This window comes from Nematolebias whitei, chromosome 2 (genome assembly GCF_014905685.2).
Source record: "Nematolebias whitei isolate Nwh7 chromosome 2, NemWhi1, whole genome shotgun sequence".
NCBI classification, from domain to species: domain Eukaryota; kingdom Metazoa; phylum Chordata; class Actinopteri; order Cyprinodontiformes; family Rivulidae; genus Nematolebias; species Nematolebias whitei.
Window position 1 is genome coordinate 29,854,971 of NC_056499.1, and position 22,603 is coordinate 29,877,573.

The window sequence follows — 22,603 nt, forward strand, 5'->3', positions numbered from 1 at the left end:
ACTGGCTCTGCCCTTCCAACCACGCCTACACCCATCCCTCCCCCCCCCCCCCCTCAAAAAAAAATCCTTAAAAAAGTGATTAAGTTGCATTTGTGTGGTATTTTTTTAACAAAAGAATACAAAGAAGCTACTTGCTCTTTTGAGTTAAGACTGTTTAAAATATTCAAATGTATGTTTCATCTTCTCAGGTAGAGAACACACATTTTATACACAAACTAATCATCTCGTTTTTGAAGAGTTTCATTTGAGAAGAGAGTGTTCCAGATTGAATAACCCATAAACATGTAGAAAAATAATCAACTTTTGTGCGTGACCAACACAAAGCTAATACTATGCGAGTTTGAATAATAATAAAAGGTACATTCTATGTTCAGGTCCGTTTTGTGACTTTATCTAAACTACTAAGGATTTCATGATCTAAACCTGTTCTGCTCCTCATTAACCACCCCAGTGTCGGACTGGTCCGTCAACATCTGCGTTTTTGTTCAGAACTTGATGTAGAGCAGGATCTAAGCTTTGCTGTTCCAAGCAAATACCAATAACTAGTTTGACAAATTTATCAAATCTTCTACACAGATATGATAGGTAACAATAACTCTCCTAAGTATGATAAAGTTAGGATAAATTCCAGTTTGTTTTAATCTGTTACCCCACCAAAACAACATCATACATCAAAAATACAGAGCGTAACAGATTTTATAGTCAAACGTATAATTTTACAATATCGTGTTAAAGGTAAAATTATGTATCAGTAAATCTTCAGGCTACAAGCAGTACCAGTTTTTTTTATTTATTTATCATTCTTTATACTGAATTTAAACAATATTGCGATGCCTTATACATACATCTGAAATACCATCATGCCAATGTACATATTTACAAACAATATTAAATATTCTATGCTCCTTTTGCTTTATCTTATTCATATGAAATCGACTTGATGGAGGGACAGTAGTTGCTGGAGGATATTTGACCGAGCTTGCAAATGGCATGAACAAAGCCTACTTTTCTGGAGCAGTAAGTGGAACAACTCGCATACTGGTGGAGGACCGACTCCCTGCTGCATCCATCCTTTTAGGTCCCTGATGAGGCTGGGATACTCAGAGGACAGACAGCTGGAGAAGGTACTTGGAGAGAGACTGAGGCTTTGCTTAGCCCACTGCTCATACATCCTCCTGAACCTCCAGTCTCTGTAAGGGTCTACAGCTTTAAGCTGAATCCCAGTGAAACACCTCACCTATTATATTCACAACAGGAAATATTTCATACAAATATATATAAGAACAAAACACTAAAATAAGTTTTTGTGCCTGAAGGAGTCAATGCCATGGCAGATAATATATTATGTTTAGCAGCACTTTCAGTATATCATCACAAACCAGAAATGTAAAGCAATATAAACTTTAAAGTTTAAACAATTTTATTAAACTATATTTAACAAACAAAAAAAAAACCAGACAAAATATAAAAACAATACAATTGTTTGCTGATGCTCACACAAGCACCTGCACACACTCAAACCAGGGGTAAAATTTCATTAGCAAACCTCGACAGACAAACATGACAACACGTGTCAGTTTGTGTGGCTACAAGTGCAAGTCAGAGAGACTCGAGTTGACACAAAAACTAGATCCTCACTCACACATTCAAGACCGCACAACAACAACTGACAGTCGAGCAGCGTTTGCTCCGAGATGCTCATCACTTCTCATTGTCCTCAGGCTGCCTTTGCTGACTGCAGGGCTGCTCATAGGAATGCGCGCACACACACACGCACACACGCACACACGCAACTGACCTGCATCTCTGACAGACAGTGAGCTGACATCTGGTCTAAAGAAGCAGTGAAATGTCTAGAAATGACCACCTGCTCATGACTTTGAGATCCATGTTACAGGGATGACATACAATTTTGTTGTTGTTGACAACTTGTCCTGAGCTTATCTGTGCACATACACAACAATGTTTAATTACAGCGTAATGTATAAAATGTTTACAATAATGGACAGTGGGATTGATTCCAAAAAGTCCCATTATAAATACTTATTTACAAAAATATTTTACTTAGGGTCAAATCCCCATTGGATCAAATGTGATAATTCTTGTTGTGTTTGCTGGTTGGTCTAATTATGATGTGGTGCGCTGCTGCTGGAATTCAAATCAAAGAACAAGTTTTGTTCTGTTAATTTTGATGCCATCCACTTGGATGGTGGTCATCGGGGCTTAATTTTAGCCAGAACCTGCCAGAACAAGATCTGAGAACTCTCTCATTTTGACAGGATGTGTTACGCAAACTGTTTGTTTGGATCCAGCAACTTGAATCTCTAACCCTAAAAGTCCAAAGTCATCGCGCATTTTTATTTTGATTATTAAAAATACAAAGAGATTTTGCCCTTAGCCCAGCGGACCCAGTCTGTGGAGTGGATGTTCCTGCTGCAGCACGTGCACCAGCTAGCGCACATGCTCCTGCCCAGCAGAGACACGGACGGCATGTCCAGTGGGGATGAAATCGTATCTTCATCCAACACCTTCAGTGGCGCGCCCTGCGGACAGGGCACGTTACACACAGGAGCGTCTCCAGACAGCTCTACAGAGAGTACGCACAACTGCTGATGTGTCTGAACTCCTGCATACATTTCAGACATAATAAATAAAAAAGCTTACAGTAAAAAATAAATAAATAAATAATACAAAAAGAGAAATGACTGATGTGTATTACTCACATTACATCACGTTTCAAAACAACAGCGCTAATTTGTCAAAATAACAGTGATCAAAATGTCGAAAAGACAGTTCAATTTACTTTCATAAAATAAATGGATGGATGGATTGTCCTTAGGTGGACAACCGAGAATTGAAGCACCTGAAGGCAGTGGCAATCGAGATTGGAGCAGGAGCAACAACTCAGGACTGAATCCAGCGGAGAAGAGTTTGGGTCGGAATCGTGCATGAAGTGAGGGGAGGTGGGGGTGGGGTGGGAGGGTTAGGACGCTTGACAGAATCGGAGGTGCTCTATTCACACACAAGCTCTCTAAAATAATAATTTAATCAAGTGTTTGCAAATGTAGGTAAACATAGCTGTTAGCAGCCACTGTCCAAAAGGATGGCCCAGCACAGAAGAGCAACACCATCAGGCCAGGACTCTGCGGTCTACACTCATCTCCAGGCCAGAGGTCACTCTTTCAGGGATGAAGATGTTCACATCCTGAGAGGAACGATGGTTTGAAAGAGGAGTAAAGGAGGCCATCTTTGTGAAAAGAAATCGTCCATCATTAAACAGAGGCGGAGGCCTCTGTGTTCAACTGTCCCCCTCTTACAATGCTGTTATTGCTAGTATCACTCAGCCTCCTGTGAATAGTAAACAGCCATCAGTGCGCTAATGATCCATTGTTAGGCTGATGGTCCTTCTTGATCATGTGAGCAGCTGGTTTTTGTTGTCAGCAGCAAACTGGTTGATCCACTCTGAGAAGGTGCTATTTAAGAGATTGAGCTGAATACAGCTCCTCAGACTGAGGAAGTCTTTCGGATGAGAGACGAAACGTTTCTACAATTTTTTTTTGTCTGTTTGTTTTTTTTATTTTGTTTATTGAATGTCCAGAGGACCAGACTGAACTTTTTTAGATTTTTCTACCTGGATAATTGAGCATGCATCAGGATGTTCTGTGTACTGTTTTACATTATTAGTCTTTAGTCTTTATATTAGATATTTTAGCGCAACATTGGGCGTTCGTTTAGCATAGGTCTTAGTTTATATCTTAGATCCTTATTTACTGTTTCTTTTTACACTTTAAACAATTTGCTATTGTTGGATGTAACTGGGACTCTGAGTACACAATTTCGTTCCACCTCATGCACCACATGTGATGAGAACGACAAAGAACCTTGAATCCAAAATTTTCTGGGGGAGGACCCACATACACCCCCCCTCCCGCTATTTGCTTTCCTGTACCAATTGGTTTTACAAATTAAGCCCTGGTGGTCATGATGTACAAGATGACCCTGGGTTCAGACCTGATGACTGGTTGCAGCTTGTCGATACTGGCAGCCGAAAAACTTCAGTAAAACACATTTAAAAATATAGATGTACAGCTGATACGTAAAAGGAAATATAGAGTTTTAGTATATTTAAGTTTCAATAACCTTCTGAAAATCAAGGTTTGATGTGTAATAAAACAAGAAACAGTGCTTTTGTTTGTCTTTGATAAAAGTAAACAACAGAAGATTTTCACGTTAGTTTTTACCCAAAGACAGATGGGAAAAAAATTAGCAAAGTGCATAATCTTTTTGCTCTTTTCTTGAAGCGTGACTGGGTTAAGATTGTTGTCTGCGTCTGAATATTAAAATTAATTTGCGAGTAACAAGAATAGCAATCAGCATCATAAATCAAACGCGGTGATCGGGTTAATTTTTAATTAGGTTCTGCTTTTGTTTTCATCGTCGCAAGTGCTATCCATAATGGGATAAGTGAGCAGCCATTCAGATCCTTCAATTCTCAGTGGGTTTGGTCCACTCTCATAAAGAAGAACTTGACAAAGCTGGAAAATAATTAAAGCTGGCTTCTGGTGCTTTGTCAGTGGTTTCTCCTTGATTATTTTCAGGTAGATGTTAAAACTGCAATTATATTTACACACAACTAAAATGGAAATAAATTAGGACCACATGTGTAACGTTTGAAAAAAATTCAAATATCTACACACCTTTTTTGTTAAGTATATTTATATTTCACCAAAATGTTTAAAAAAAAAAAAACTTTTCAAATAAAGAAACCATTATACTTATGGTATTTATGTATTATGTTAAGGAAATCTTGGTAAAAGGTTATGGATGTTTTTAACTACTATGGTTGAGAATGCCAACTCTGCCCATGAACCATATGTTTGGGTTAGGAGAAAGTTGGATGAGGAGCCGAGTGAGGCTGCAACATGCGGCTGTCACTTCAAGGACACCTCCGAGTCTCAGCGCCTCATCCAGCTTTCTGCTAACCCAAACATATGGTTCATGGGCAGAGTTAGCATTCTCAGCCATAACAGTCAAAACATTCATAACCTTTGACCAAAATTTCCCCAACACAATAAGCCCAATGTCTACATTTATATACAAAAAGACAAATATGTCACATTTTATAACTCAGAAATAGTGAAGAATGTGGAATTCCACATTTATATAATAAACCAACATTTCTCTTGTTACTGAAAGAATCACTGCTTCCTATTGACAATTAGTAAAAAGCCTGCACCATGTGACGTACATCTTATTTTCTGAGTCGCTTGATGTCTCATTGTTAGACAGAGACAATACAATGTCAGCTGTCAACATTAGCTGGTACAGGATGCTATTTTGATAAACGTGGAGAGGCACACGCCGTACACTGCGACACAGACTGAAGGTACTCACAACAATGACAATATACAGCCTGCAGTCAAACCCTGCTCTGGACAACAGAACCCCACTGAAAGACTCAGTGTAAATATTATTGATGAAATGAAAAAGGGTGTAAAGAAAAGCATATACTGACAGATGTAAGGACAGAAAACGTGAGGTTTGAAGACAAGAATCAAAAATAGTGGCAGCTTGGTGACAGCAGGAGAAAAGGTAAGAGTAAGATGTAAAACAGAGGCCTGACAGGGTTAGAACAGAGGAAATGAAAGAAGCTAGCACAAGGAAAAACGAGACAAAGACAAGAGATCAGGAAACGTGGAACGAGGACCAAAGAGGTCTGGATCTGATAGGAGAAATGATGAAAAGACGTGAGAAGTGAGAGAAGACGTATATGGGCCTGAGAAAAGCTCCCAGATGTTTCTCGGTGCAGCTAATCTGCATCCTAATAAGTGAGCAGGAAACTAATCAACTCATACAGTTCTGCCTGTCAGTCTCTCTCTTCATCCGCTTCCCACATACAAGTACGCACTCACACAACACACACTTGGAGACACTCATGCATGCATCGCCCCTCCCGCTCTCTTCCCCATCACCCGTCATTTTATCCTTCTTTCTAATTCTGGAGTTTATGACGGCTGCCATCTCCTCCCTCTTCAGCAGTAATCATCCATCTGTCCACCAAGAAACCACTTTGCTTCGTACGGCTTAATACGGATCCACTTTGCTTTGTGTAAAACTTGACAGTCACATGTGTTCGTATTATAATCCTGGACCAGCCAGCCCAACTGTATTTAGAACCATCTTTTCAAATATGGGGGTTCCTACGACTGAGCAAGTTCACAAGAGATCACAAACTCAACACAAATTAAATTATTATTGTTGTGTGTGAATGTTTTTGTAATGTCCTGAGACAACTTCTGTTGTGACTTGGTGCTGTATAAATAATCTGCACTGGACTAAAATGATTTGGACTTTGACTAAGTCTATAAGACGGATTTTAGTTTGCAGTGTTACTCAGACAGCAGTCATTGTTTTATTGACCTGCTGTAGTATATCAAAAACTTTATATGAACCTGTCAAGAGGACACTATGGAAGGGAATTAAAATGTTCATATTGTGGAAATGTATTTGAACCCAGTGGCATCAATCAACAATGCTGTCATTGGGTTTTTGGAGCAAGGGCAGCAGTTAAATCAAGTCATTTCAGCAAAAATATGTTAAGAAGCCCTTTAAGTCCTCCTAATACACAATCGACCTCTGTCCCACATACTAAATACTGATGCACCTTCTTGTGTTTGAAGCTTCTTATGAAAGTAGCATATGGCCATGTTTAAAAATGAACAATGTATGCAAACAGTAGCAAAATACAAGTTTGCATGGGTAATACTGCTGGTTAAATCTGCTGTAGTTTTCATGCCAGAGATGAGGTGGAACAACTGACTGCTTAGTGCAGAGGGAACAATCTGCTCCTCAACACCTCAAAGCCTAAGGAGCTAATCATCAACTTCAGGAAAAAGAAAATGGCTGTCCCACCCCTGATTATACAGTAAAAGTGGAGACAGTGTGGAGAGAGTAGCTGACTACCGTTTTCTGGGAGTCCATATTGAAGGGAATCTGACCTGAAGCGTGAAAACCTCTGAGTTGCTGAAAATGGCCCAGCAGAGACTGTACATCCTGAGAGTGCTCAGGAGGAACATCACCCAGAGACTGCTGGTGTCTTTCTACCGATGCTCCATAGAGAGCATATTAACATACTGCATCACTGGGTATGTTTACATGGACATAAGTAGCCGGATCAAATGGCTGGTCGGAATAAAAATGTGTAATGTAAACACTCCATTCGGGTTATTTTTTTGTGTATTCGGCGCGATCCGATATAATTTGTGATCAGAACGAAACGGGTGGTTTACGCCGACTCGTAACCCGATCGGTGCGCAAGTAAATGCTTGATCTGTTCGTTTTTATCTTATCGTGAAAAACTGACCGGACTGCACATGTGCAACTTTGCCATTTCTGCCTGGCTAATGCTAATAATATTAGCATGTCAGGGGAGCAAAACTGGTCGGTGAGCGACACAACATTTCTACTAGAAACTTTGAAAGAGCTCATAATGATCTGTATTACCTGTAGCTTAATCAGGGAGTGCAGTAACGTCTCCACCATCATTAAAACCTGTCGCGGGTCCATTTTGGGTGCTCAGGTTTGTTTACGTTCACCCCGGGAGTAGAACTTCTTCTTCGGTGTTTTTTTTAAGGAGAGTTTACCACTCTGCGCATGTCAGTACTGCTGTTCAGAACAAAGCCCGCTGCATGTAAACGCTCGTCATGAACAGATTGTGCCCATGTAAACAATACATTTTAATTATTCAAACAGAACACATTTCAATCCGGTCAAAGAATTCTGCGCATGTAAACATAGCTACTGTGTGGTATCTTAACTGCACAGTGGCTCAGAGGAAAGCACTCCACAGAGTTACATATCAACACAACCCAGAAGATCGTGGGCTGCCCCCTTCTCTCACTGGACGATCAAAACTGTTCTCACTGCATAGAAAAAGCCCACATCTTAAAGGACACGTCTTGCCCTGGACATGATCTGTTTGAACCGTTACCATCAGGGAAAAGGTACAGATCAATCAAAACAAGAACAAACAAATTTAAAAACTAGTTTTTACCCATCAGCCGTTACAGAACTTAACAAAAGCTGTAATAAGAACTGAATAAGTGCAATAAGGGACACCTAGAATCTAGGGGTGCATCGATAAATCGTCTGGCCACCCCAATTTCCTTAATTTTGGTAGATTGGAAATCGGCCGATACTTACGGTACACAAGTAATCAATTTAACAATTTTGTATTTTTAACAAGAACTGTCTAAACTTGATTTATATTTCAGAGCACTACCTCATGGTCAGTTAAAGTAAGTTTATATTGTTTCTAGGATATTGTTCAAAGGTATGTTTTTCAATAAAATAAGATAGAAAAATTGAAGGTGCATTGTGACCTTATAACACCTGACAGTGTCACTTATTAAACAAAATTGGTATAGACCAAAATCAGAATCGGTAGATCAGGCTTTTTAGAGGTCGGTGATCGAACAGACACTGCAATCGGTGCACCCCTAGTACTATCAATAGGCAACAGCAAAGACGTCACTGAATTTTTGGGGTACAACAGCACATCAGAGCAGAACAATTAAAAAAAAAAAAATCCACACCAGTCACTTTTAGATAAACTTTTCTTGGTTTTGAGTTGAATTACCATCACAAACAGGACTGACACACTTAATAACTTGGAAGGAACTATCTAATGCATTTCTCACAGAATGACATCCAAGCTGTCAAGTCTTCCACTGGTCAGCATCTCCACTCATACATAATAAATGCTAATACTGCAAGAGTCAGTTCTGGTGGAATCTGTTCATTAAAGAACTACAGTGTGTCAGGTGTGTAGAAGGATAGGATGCCAGATCAGTGCAGGTTCAGGTCATGTCAGTGTGAAGAACCCAGCAAGAGTCCAGGCTGGCTGAAAGGCGATGCTGCCTTTTAAGGTGTGTGATGGAATTTGTGATAAAATATCCCAGAGTCCATGTGGATCTTTGCTTTCACTCACAAATTGAACATACTCCTACACTCTGACTGACACAGTCAATCCTTTAGCTTTTGTTGTTCAATATTGCTCAGGGATGGCTGAGGGATGTCATCTAGAGAAAATAGGATTCCTTCAAACAGGAGGACAGGATCAGGCTGTGTACAAAGTTCAACCACTGGCTGACATTACGTGTCAGGACTGAATAAGAAGTACACTCTACCAGTCTCAATGATTTAAGTGTAACAGTATTAGTTATGCTATCGAAGGCACTTGGATATAAAAGAAAAAAAGAAAAAACAATTTTCCCTATGGGGAATTCAGGGTAGGTGCAGGGCTATTAAGCTGCATTTGAGCTCACTTTCTCAAGAAGGAATGAGATGTTGACAGGATGTAACACTCCGCAGATCTATTTTGTTGGTGCTTACTTTGTAGTCAGATAGATGTAGTAAAAATGCAACACACCAAACACGTATGAAATATTTACAGCCAAACAAATCTAATAACTGAAACCAAATATAAAAGAGAAGTTGAGAAGCTGACAGTGCCTTGCATCAATATGGGGGAAGAAAATTCTTGGAGAGAGTGCATCTCTATGTGTGTTTTGAAGTACTGCAGTGAGACAAGACATGGATACCGAAAAGAACAGCAGTGTTTAGAGAGACGACACCAAAGGAATTCATGTTGAGGCATTAGGAATAAAGACGTGTCAAGGTCACACACTAGCAACTGCACAAAAGCTGTCACAAAACCTAAAAATACACTAGGCTTTGCTTTGACGTTCCGTTTACATACAAAATAATACCGAATCATTAGGGGATTTTTTTACCTTTTCACTCCTGCATGAAACTGAATTGTTGATCCTGATGCTGAGCCCACGGTGCCTGGAGAGAATCTAGATTACATTGTGTCTCTTCTGATCCCGCCACTTCTTTCCTCCTCACCCCAAGAGATTTCATTTACATGCAGTTTTCAGACATATCTCAACGTGGCTTCTCTATTTACCCCAAATCCCTGAACAATTGTGTCTTAAAGTGCTCAAGATGAGCACAATAATGACAGTGACCAGGAGTTTAACTGTGATGTGAATGAACGACTGTTGTCCAGTGGCTCCAATTTTAATTCAAATTCAATTATACTTTATTAATCCCAAAGGGAAATTATTTGTTGTTGTAACTCGTCATCCTCATTTCATTAAGAGATGTTATAGATGCTGATGGCTGTAGACAGGAAGGATCTCTTGTAAAGGTCCAGTCCACAGTGGATCCTAAGAAACTGGCTGCAGATGCCGTCTGATCAATCCACCCAGACTCGGCTGGCCTCTCGGTTCCCCCGGGCTGTAGGACCGCCTGAATGATGGGCAGAACTCCTCCCAGCGCGATGGCCACTCCTCCCAGCAGTCTGCCGAGCTCCTCGTCGCTGCAGACAGCCATCTGTAGGTGCCGAGGGACAATCCTGTCCTTCCGCTGTCATGAGCCGTGTTTCCTGTTAGTTCCAGGTTCAGTGGTCAGGCACTCAAGCACGGCTGGCAGGTAGATGAGAATGCGTCCACAGAACATCCTTTCAACTCATTTGAGATTTGGGGCTGCAGCTGAGATATTATTTGAGCTTTTGAGATGTTAATCAGCTGCTGCTGGTTGTAGAAAACTGCCTTGTTGCCATGGTTATGCATCATAACAAATGTCCAAAACTAAAAAAAGTTTCTGTAAAAATCCTTCCAGCTACACAGCATCTGATACCAGAGGAAACAATCATCCAAAAAAATGTGATTTACATCCAGAAAAAAGAGGAATTAAAGTTTCCAAAAGCAAAATCTCAGAATGAAAGTAACAGAGCTGCTCCAACATGCAGCCACCTTGAGCGCCGCAATTCTAGAACATAACAGGTATGAAATGCTTCAAAACGTTGGTCACGGCACATTCAAAAGGAAAGACCGACATCAATGGCCTCTGTGAGTATACTTTTTAAGAAGAATCTGTCCGTACTGGAAGAACTCGTACTGTATCCGTCATCCTCGCAATGAGAACACTTAAGGGCCCTGCATATTCTATCCGAAGCAGCAAAATCGGTTCATTGATTCACTGACGCAGTTGCGTGATGAAAATCGAGTCATTTTGTTCTCAGAACAGTTTCGCCCGCCCCTTCTCGACACAAGACCCGGCCACAACTTTTTCCTCACAGGTGTACGTACCAAGTATTGTGTGATTGGTCAGAAGTTTGTGGGCGTGCTCGTCAATGCAGAAATGCGTTCAAACATTCAGCTGTATGAATCTTCAAGCACACCAAATTATTAAAATGGCCAATAATTCCTGGATGGAGATCGTAAAACCATCCCTTTGAAACTAGATTCTGATTTAGTTAATAAACCAGTTACAAACCATCAAAAATTCACATCTTCAACAAAAGCCTGTGTCAGAAATGTGTCTAGGCCTGAAACTGTTCATTGAGTAATTCAAATAGTACAATTACAAATGAACTCTTGAGGCAAAGATCTTTGATGCAACGTTTCATGAACCCTAAATGACTGCTGTCCTGTTGTCACTGCGTTTCACAAAAACTGGTATTTCTTCACATTATAAACAATGGAGGAAGATGAAAGATGAACCTAAATTCAAAATCAAAAGACCCAAACTGCTAAGAGTTTGGGAGCAGTCAAAAGTCAAAATATTTTACACAGCGTCTCTATTGCCCAACTTACTTTTTTAACATAACAGTTTAAGTCCAACAGCACATTGTAGAGACAGACTGATGCTTTTCTGATTAAACATGGAGACAATTAATCTTTACAATGAGCCCAACAAGCAGATGCAGCATCCCGAGTCATCATGCAGAAACGAGAGTAAAAAATGGTGAAAATATAAAACAGGGCAGTATCTATGCCAACAACAGATGGAACAGTCCAGTGGCTCTCTTTATGCATGTGTTTACACAAACTGAGAGGGAACAAAGTCACTGACATTTAAAAGAATCTCAAGCTGTTGAACTCTTAATTTCTAAAGGAGAGGAAGTATAATTTCTCAGTTATGTCGAGGAGCTCTCCTGAAACGGAGTCAAAAAATATATCCAGAAAAAACAGACAAACCATTTAGAAATGTCAATGGACATACTCAGGAAAGTCAAATGGAATTGAAGGTTATTTTTCCCCATCATTCCAAAATCTGTCTCGCCTTGTAACAATAAAAACTACACCAGACTGTCATTAACATCCAAACCTCTGAGCCCTGGACAAAGGAATGCAAGTTCAATGTGGTCGTTTGCCATTTATGGTGTAAAAATGAAAATGGTTATCAATAAACAAATAGGAAATTGTCGATTTTTTTTGTGTTTTTTTATTATGTGGTGTGTACACAAGAATGACTGACAGCAGAGAGGTGCCATTATTTTTACAAATATGTCAGGGGCTTTCTGAGAGAGAAAAACTGAGAACCACTGACATATGCCAAGTGTGTCCAAATACTTGATTAATTATTGAAATAATTGGTAGAATACTCAATATTAAATGACCACTTCCTTAGGAGTATATTTACATCCCTCCCCTGCTTTACACACCAACACAGACCTGTTTAGCTTGTGTAGTTTTGTAAATCATACTAATGTAGCGCCCATACCATGTAGCTAAAGAGTTAATCACTAGGTTAGATTGAAATGTAGTACATTGGTCGGGGCCCCTGGAATGTTATTTTAAAGATCGCCGTACTAACAGCTTACAGGAGATACAAGTTACTATTTATATTTAATTTAATGGCGGTGCCTCCACTTAGCAGGGAATTATGACGTTACACTTTGCATAACCCACTAAGAATTTTATTTGATTCACAAATAAAATTAAACAAAACAACAACCTTTTTAAACATAAAATTCAACCCCAAAATAATCCATTGTAGGCCTGAATCTATGCTTGGGTGCATGGGAGCTAAAAATAAACAGCTCGTTTGCTCACTGAGCAAATAAAAAAAAAAGTACGTGCATTGGTTTAGTTTTGCACTCACAAATCCTTCAGAGTTTGAGATTTGGATTGAGAAAATGTAGTGGAGATCTCTTTAATACGGCACTGAGTAAGGTAAGAAGGCAGGTGATCTCACATGAACACCGAGGTCCTTCCTGGCAGTAACCTCACAGATGGGAATCCAATGGCTGAATGGGGAACTTCTAACTCATCCAGCAGGTCCCAAGATTAGCTTCTGGTCCACTTTCATATGATTCTTAAAATCCGTTAGTCGGCCACTCTGCATTAACCATTGTAATAGAAAGCTTTACTCTGTTATTGTCGCACGTCTGCGATGCTGTACTCTCTGCCTTGTCTGTTTTTTTCACAGTCACATTTCATGCAGCGTACCATTAATCCCGCCCACTCCCATCTGATCGGGCAAAATAAAATGCTTAATCTAATACAAAACAAAACTGAACAAGATTGACACTTAGCACAACTCAAAGAGTAGGTTGTAACTTGCCACATAGCACACATGTGCATCACTCATCAAACAAACTTTTATGTGACCTTCAAGGAACATAGTAAAATTGACAACTGCCTGTTTCACCATGCTTAAACTAGATTTTCTTGACCAAATATGAACTCTTTTTAAAATTATACATTTCTAAATGACAAAGGAGTTTTATATCTTTCATATTTATTCCACTTTGATCTCTTAGACATTGTTTTTAAACTTAAATGACATTACTATGAATTTAGTTTGTACTATATAGCACAGTTCAAATTGGGCTACACCAATAACATGGCTGTAGTGAAATTGATATAGGTGCAACGATGAGACAATGTAAAAGGAGAAAGTGGAGGAATGTGAGAAGTGGTGCAGAGTAAATATCTCTGCATCAATATGAAGAAGCCCATGGAGATAGTTGTAGACTTCAGAAAACAAGTCTAAACTTTAATTCCACTCATTTTATTAAAGGAGCAGCTGTATATATTACCTGTTTTATGTATTTTGGTCTATATTTCCAGTGACTTAATGTAAGTGAGCGACGTGGCCAGCATCATAAAGAAAACTATCAGTGAATACATGTTCTCAGGAGGCTGAATTAGGCTGATCACAACTCTGTTCTAATGGTGTTTTACTGGTGGGAAGTGAAAAGTACATCCACCTCTTCCTTCACCACCTGGCACATGAACTGCTCTGCTGCTGACAGTAAGGTGCTGCAGATGGTGGTTAAATCTGTCTAAAAAAATAACTCACAGCAGTCTCCCCACTACTGAGAACATCTACAGCAGCAGGTGCTGAAGCAGAGGAGCTTTATCACCGAGGACCCCGCCCTTCCTGTATGTGAACTGTTTGACCTCTCCCTTCAGGTAGGAGGCTACAAAACATTAAAGTGAGAACACAGAGACTCCAGGACAGTTTCTTCCCAGAGGCTGTAAAGCCCTGCAAAACTATTTGTCTCACCAAATGACCCTTCCCTTTCATCTCACTGTGGTTCTGCTGCTACATTTACCAAGTTGCTTTGCTGTTCATTATTACTTAAAGACTATTAGCAACCTTTTAAAATTACTTCATTCTTTCATATTTTTGTACTTTATTGCTTTAATTGAATTGGTAGTGAGTAGCTAGACCTGACTGCAGATTGTGCTCTCGTGTCAGCAGTTATCTAATGCTGATAACGCTGAAAAAGGTTGACAGTAATGACACTAATCCACTAACCTCCCACTTCTCCACATACATGCATGCATCTTCAGCTAATTACTGTTCTTTGTCACTTGCTTGATGGCTGTCACATTTAGAGCCTGCACCGTCTGAACTACCAACACCAGTCTTATGCTCTACAAGCTCCAGTCTGTGTGGTTGGATAAAAACAAAATCAAGTTTATTCAGACGTCTGCTGGTTTTTATCATTGAAAAGTGACACCCTCTCAGTTAAAACTATTAAAAATGCACTCCTAATATGACTGTAAGTTTTCTCATTTGCATACTTGTAACACGGAGGAGTCAGTGTGCACCACCTTCTTTTAAAAAAAAAAAAAACAACTAAAAACAGGAACAGTTCTAAAAAGATCTAAAAAGAAAGTGATGAACGATGCTGCTTTTCCAACTAATGAGCAGAACAGAATGACAGATTAAAAAGAGCAAATACCCACCCAGGAATGAAACTATTTTTGTTTTCCTCCCGTGTCAAAAGGTATCAGTGCTGTAGCAAAAATATGACTAGAAAAAAATAAAATAAATCTTTATCATCTGCAGAGTTGTGTTAAAAAAAAAAAAATAAAAAAGAAGAAATTATACAAATTGAGAGAATGGGTGTGAAGTAAAAAAAAAAATATATAAATAAAACAAAATACTCTGAGTATTGAGAGCAGACATTTCAGTTCTCGTATTCTGACGTTAAACAAAGGGATGAAAAAGTTGAAACATCATATTTCAAAAACAATCTGAGCAATTTCTTTAGACTTATTAGTAACATTTTAAAATTACTTAATTATTTCATATATTTGTACTTTATTGCTTTAACTGAATTAGCAGTGAGTAGACTTATTATGGTGTTTCAGTGACGTAAGCAGAATAAACCACAGAAATTGCATTTCCTGTGAAAATGCAGTGTGAATGCTTATGGCTGAAGAACTTGATGAAAAACAGCTGAACCTAGCTAAAAAATGATGAAATGTAGCTGCAATGAAAGAACAAGCCTAAATTAGCAGAAGAAAGCAGAAAGATCACGTGCTTTAAAAAATGTTCAATACAAAAACAAATGGACTTTATTTGTAACAGAAGACGTTTCGCTCCTCATCCTCAAATAAAGTCCAGTTGTTTTTGTATTGAACATTTTTTGAATTTATCATGTCCTGGATGACTGAGAATCCTCACCAGCTAGATCACGTGCTGAATAAAATGAGCACAAAAAAGAGGATATCAGCTAAAAAAAAGCTAAAATTAGCAACAACAAAAAAAATCTAAAAAGTAGCTGAAAAGGCAGAAAGAAACTTAACCTATGAGAAGGACGTGGAAAGAGCTGAAATTAGCTAAAAAAATGTGGAATTACCTTGAAAAGCTAAAATGTTTGTTTTTGGCAATAGCTGAAATAGCAGAAAAAGCTGAAACTACCTGTAAAAAGCTGAAAGGAGCATAACAAGCTGAAATTAGCAGAAAGAAGTTAGAAGAAGCACAAAAATATTGTAGTTAGATGAATATGAAAGGAGAAGAAAACAGCTGAAATTAGCTGAAAATAGCTGGAAAAAAGTTCTAATTTGCACAAGGAAGCTGAAAGAAGCTGAAAGAAGCTGAAGCAGAACAAAATGTGAAAGGAGCAGTGAAAGGCTGTAAACAGATCTAAAGATCTGAAGATTTGCAATAACTTTCGAAGATGGCTTCTATGTCAAATATCTTTACTTGAGGTGCTTAACAGTAAAAAAAAAAAAAAGTAAGAAAAAAGATGAACAAACCCTGTACAGTGCATATGGTAGGAATCATAATAAAACATTATTATGTTCAAGTTGTAGCAACGTGCTCTACTTGTAGTTTTGTAATCAATCACATAAACTAGGCTAAGAGTAGCACATATTTTGTTGCCCTTATGTGTTTGCAAGAGGCACTACAGAACTAGAACACAGACCCTAGTAAAGCAGTAATAGCAAATAAGAAATGGTCTTTTGAGTGAAGGAGCAATTATGATGGAATCTGTGCATAAAATGACCATCTTCATTGAATGGAGTTGGCATGGAACAGAGCTTAAATGAGCTCTTCTGTTCAGCAGCAACCGAATAACTTTAGAGTAGAAAATCAAAATTATATGACAGATAATAGTTAGAGCCATCTGCTTTCCAGGTTGGGGAAAATACTTGCTTGTGTTCACCGATTCTAATTGGTCTAGGAGGAGCTGTTATGACAAATAAAAGACAAAGTTGTGTATAATGTGATGAAGATAGTGAGAGAACTAAGAAGCCTTTTGAGAAACTTAAAACTGTCACAGATACAGAAGTTTAGAGATGTACAGAGAAGGGAGGAAACTGTCACTTACCCATCACTTTTACAAAATAAGCATCAGCCTCAAAGTTGTTCTTCAAAGCATGGATCATCAAGTCCTTTTGGTCCTCTGCTTTGCTCAGGACAAACATGTCCAATATTCCCTGTGGATAAAAGAAGGCATATTTAAAAACAACAAAAAGAATCACACCTATATGTGTGAATCACACAGAAACTAATCTCATAATGAGACTGACGTAGAATCTCAGCACCTAGACAAATACTTCATACGCACTCATTTAAGATACATTATATTGCTACAGTGGGCAAAAAAACAAAACAAAAGACAAATTATAAAACATAAAAAAACAAGAAAATATGACAGTGTAATAATCATATTAGGTATACAGGTTGTAAAACCACACAAGCACAGCACACAAAATAAAAAAAAGCTTCTTCATATAATACAGTATCTGCGGAAAACAGTAAGTTAGTTATAATACTGCAACGCTTAATAAATTCAAAAACCGTGTCTTCAATCCATTTCTTGAACAGTACACTGAACGTTAAAGCAAAACTAGAAACTAAAAAGCTGTTTTTATGATGTGGACAAAAGCTTGTTCACGTTTCTGAACTGGAACATAAAATGTTCTTATTTGCTCTGTAAGATCTATTCATTTTGCTCTGCTTTATGCACTATTATGTTTTGCAGTAGACTTGATAATTTTCACAAAGTCAGGTCAATTTATTTGCACATTTATTACAGCAAGATACATTTGTAAACAATATTTATAAACAAAAGGCATTACTGAAAAGGTTAGGGTGAGATTGATGAGAAGTGCTAATTGGTAAGGTTCAGGTGCCACTAATGGAACAGACAACAACAAAATACATAAACAATATCAGCTACTCACGTCCTCATAGATGTCAAAGAATGTTGCCATGACAGCATTCCGGATCGCTCCCAAGTCTGACTGGTCCCAGTGGATGTGGAACATTCGTCCAACACTGGCACAGCTGAGGTTGTTACAGGGCACGTTCTCTAACAGGAAGGCCCGCTGCACACTGGGGGGGAGGGGGGGGGGGGGGGGTCAAAAAGAGGCAAAACACAAATTATTATTTAAATCCTAGATGTTGGTAAAGAGAGGCCTAATGTCATTCGATGCTCAGTCATCATTGACATCACATCTGACATTCTGTCAAAGAAATCCTTAAACATTTACTGAGCTTATGTAAATGAGCTGGGAGTAATGTGCAGCCAACTGAACACTTTAATCTTTTAGGTTAGGATCAAAGTTTAAAATTCAAACATTTAAATTATTTTTAAGGAGCACTGATGTCATTTAACAAGAACCTCCCCTGGCTGGAGACCAGAACAGTTTGAGCTGCTTGTTGACGCTGAAAAACACACCAGATATCTGATTTGAGGGATTATTTTGTATTTTTAAGAGGCATTTAATAGCTGTGTTTTCCATCTAAGCAAGTATGCAACATATTTTTATTCCATGACATTGCATTTGTTGTTGTGAACAAGCATGGCCTCTTTCTGCAAATGCAGCAAAACCCTTCTACTTGCACTTTGTATGCTCAAACTGAGACAATAGTGTCTCTTTTCTTAGTGGAAAACTGATTTAACCTTTTTCTTTATTTTGTTTTAAGACACAGTCCTGTATCCAAACTCAGAGCTCTTCAACAGACAAAAATATAGTAATTTAGGTCTAAAATAGAACATTTTAAAAACATTTTCTCTCACAAGATTTTGATGAGCCTCATTCATCTCCTCTACATTTTATCAACAAAAGTCTCTGGGTCATAGAAGTGAAAGTTCTTGACATCTAAGTGTATTTAGGAAATTCTAAGATTTTGAGAGCCCTTCAAAGGGAACATATATGTGTATTCTGCTACAATAAAAGAAAAAACAACTTTTTCTAGTAGTAACATGTTCCTACTTCACAGTGTGTGTAGTGTTAGTTACTCCCTTATTCTACCTGCTATAAAAAGTGGCTAAAAATACAAAATCTAAAGCATATTTGAGCACAAAAACAGAGGCCAAGAATAACATGACATATTTATTCACACACAGTGAAATTTTGAAAGCATGGTCTCAATAATAAAAGACAATACTACTTAATAGCTGTCTTTAATCAAGCAGATAAAGTAGTCAAACTGATACCTGTACATACTGGTAACTCCTGCACTTTGAGCTTGGTGCTATCATAAAGACTCGCTGAAGGGGAACAGTTTGTGATCTAGTGTTGTTATTGTGTTTGTTTTTTTTCTTTTTTCATGAATTGTGTAGGAATAATTTTGTTAGCCACTTTTAATAACTCCATTTATATGCAACTGGCGTCATTCATCTTCTTTATCTGAGTTATGGGAGGCTTGATGTTTTACATTGTGCTTCAGTACAACTATTTCAGTCCATAAAAATATGCTAATTTAGGTTGTCAATCATCCAGGACCAGGTAAAAAAATAATAATAAGTAAAAGAGATAGACATTAAAAAAAGATTAAAAAAGAAAGCTTTCCAAATGAGAAGTAAAATGTCTTCAACATTTTTATGGAGGTCCATCTGCTTTGTTTTACACATATTTTTTTATGGTTTATTGAAAACAGTCTAGCCAAAATATTAGTAATGCATGTCGAGAAAAATGGAAGGCCATGACTCCTTGCTTCATGACCTTACACATCATTATTTTATGTACAGCAGTCCCTCGTTACTTAGCAGTTTGTTTTTCATGGACTCGCTCTAGCGCATTTTTTCAAAATAAGATTGGACATGACACACAATTGGCTGATTGATGGATGAGCCATATGATTAGCATGGAATTTTTATTTAAAATGAATTATTTTAAATTATTCATCCATTTTCTTCCACTTATCCGGGGTCGGGTCGTGGGGGAAGCAGCCTAAAAAGGGAGGCCCAGACTTCCCTCTCCCCAGCCACTTGGTCCAGTTCCTCCAGGGGAATCCCGAGGCGTTCCCAGGCCAGCCGAGAAACATAGTCCCTCCAGCGTGTCCTGGGTCTTCCTCTGGGTCTCCTCCCGGTGGGACGTGTCCGGAACAGCTCAGCAGGGAGGCGTCCAGGAGGCATCCTAACCAGATGCCCGAGCCACCTCAACTGGCTCCTCTCGACGTGGAGAAGCAGCGGCTCCACTCTGAGTCCCTCCCGGATGATCGAGCTTCTCACCCTATCTCTGAGGGAGAGCCCAGACACCCTGCAGAGAAAACTCAATTCGGTCGCTTGTATCCAAGATCTCGTTCTTTCGGTCACAAACCAAAGCTCATGACCATAGATGAGGGTAGGAACGTAGATCGATCGGTAAATTGAGAGCTTTACCTTTTGACTCAGCTCTCTCTTCACCACGACAGACCTGTACAGCGCCCGCTTCACTGCAGACGCTGCACCTATACACCTATCGATCTCACGCTCTCACCTGCTGCACCTGTGTGCAGCCCACAACTGCAGGAGAAGCTTCCTTCTGCAGCGTGTCAGATCTCCGCTCTGTAGCGGATAAATGGGCGTGGCCAAGAGCACTGGCAGAGTGCAGCAGGAGGCAGAGAGCTGAACTCATGACATGCTGTGCTCTTTTACTGTGCATAGTTTCATTGTTTAGAATATTGCAAGCGTGTGTAAAGGGTTGAAAACACCTTTATGTATATATATATATATATATATATATATATATATATATATGTATTAAAATAAACTACTACTTATGACTTGTACTACTATTCCTACTTTGCGGATTTTCACATTGCAGGACTTCATGGTATGGATACCTGCGATAAACGATAAACCATTTGTAATATGCCAGTAACTCTGTCTAAAGTACTTTTACTTTATGGATAAATGTTCAGTAATGCTGTCTGTGTACTCCATTTGTAAAAACAACCCCACACGCTCTTGAGGCTAGTTGTTTCCTTTGGCAAACAGAATACTTTGACAAAATGTGTTATTATTGTTAGTCTTAGTGTTATTAGTGTTTGATGTCAGTTTATATTGTACGATCTGGACATGTGAAAATTTATGAGCGAGCGGGTTTGAAGAACAGATTATGAGACCACTAGCTGTAATTAATTATACTGAAACAAGCTGAAGGTTTGTTAAAATGTCACACTGCACACTCTGTTAATCCTGAACCTGTGCAATGACTTCCTCCCACCTCACTAGACCTAAAACCAACAGTCACAAATGACACGAATGTCACAAAAACCTGTTACTACAGCACCTGTTACTGTTACAGAGGAAAATTCACTGACAGATTTTCAGCCCAATAGTGTGCGTGTGTTAAAGAAAACATTACTTGTAAAATTTGGGAATTTTCACGCTGAAACATTAAAATGCATTGCCTGCTCACCAACATGTGTGTCCTCTCTCAGTTATATACTCTAAAAGAGTCTTTTTACAGCACTGCAGGGGTTGTCAGGGTAAAATGAACTCAAGGTCGTAATGCAGATCTCACACACACACACCAACTGCACATGGTCTACACACTGAAACAACTTTGCTCTGTGGATCTGTTTTGTGTGAACTGCAGCAGACTAGACATTATTTTACACATAGGCACACATAAAAAAGTAAAAACATCATATTCAGATAAAGTTATTACTAGAATGATCAAAGCTCAATACTTCAACCATTTGGTAAAGGACATACTGGTACTTTGGTACAGAATAAGAACATTTTAAATCAGATTTGTTCATAGCATGCCTAAAGATTTTAAGTTTTTGAGTTAACTTTTGCTGTCTTTTCAAAATACATTTCATACAGGACCAGATTTGGATTTCAGTGTTCAACATTTAACAATAAAAGGTTATTACTTTGGTATATATATCATTTCTTTTTTCTTTCTTTTTTCTAAAAATGGCACATTTAAAAGACCACTTGTTCATGGTCAAAGTGTTTTTTTTTTGTTTTGTTTTTTCCAAAATAGAACAGAAATGGAAAACAGAAAAGTAGACCCTAGCTTTAGAAAGAGCATCTGCAGAGAAGGTGGTCAACATTTCCATAAATAAGTCACTTATTCAAGTTCATTTTAACAATCACAAAGGACAACACTCTTTATATAAAAAAGGCTTGTTCCAGTGGTGAAGCAAACATCATATTACCCCTGAGCTTTCCTTATGTTTACAAACTAAAACGCCTGCTGTGAAATAAGCCTACTGTTGAGGAGCTAGAGAAGAAGAATCTGTGCTTCTGACACCCTAACCTCACAAAGACAATTTTCTGTTTAATTTTGTATCAAGTGCATGTGCCTGATTTTTACATTCACACTATTGAGACCAGATAAATGCCAAAACATCTGAAAGCAGCACAGGTCTTCCTTGTCCTACTTCACAATGTCCCTTTAACGTTAAGTAGGATTTCTGTCACAATATATGTGTATGTATGTACGTGTGTGTATATATATATATATCCATCCATCCATTTTCTTTACCCGTTTATTCCATTTTTGGGTCACGGGGGTCGCTGGTGCCCATGTCCAGCAATCACTGTGCGAGGGGCGGGGTACACCCTGGACGGGTCGCAAGTCCATCACAGGGCCACATAGAGACAAACGAGACAAACAACCATTCACTCTCTCACTCACACCTAGGGGCAATTTAGAGTTACCAATCAGCCTAACATGCATGTTTTTGGACTGTGGGAGGAAACCGGAGTACCCGGAGAAAACCCACGCATGCACGGAGAGAACATGCAAACTCCACCCAGAAAGGCCCCTGGACC

At 38.8% G+C, this 22,603-nt stretch overlaps 1 protein-coding gene across 1 annotated transcript in view; it reads right to left on the minus strand.

Moving 5' to 3' along the window:
- The window catches only part of itfg1 (integrin alpha FG-GAP repeat containing 1), a 224,802-nt gene that overhangs the window by 78,898 nt on the left and 123,301 nt on the right, over window positions 1-22,603 (minus strand). Inside the window, exons 11-12 of the mRNA XM_037691250.1 lie at window positions 17,787-17,937; window positions 16,928-17,036 (exon numbers count right to left, since the gene is read on the minus strand). Coding sequence (XP_037547178.1) covers window positions 16,928-17,036; window positions 17,787-17,937 — 260 coding nt within the window. The remainder of the gene's footprint in view (window positions 1-16,927; window positions 17,037-17,786; window positions 17,938-22,603) is intronic.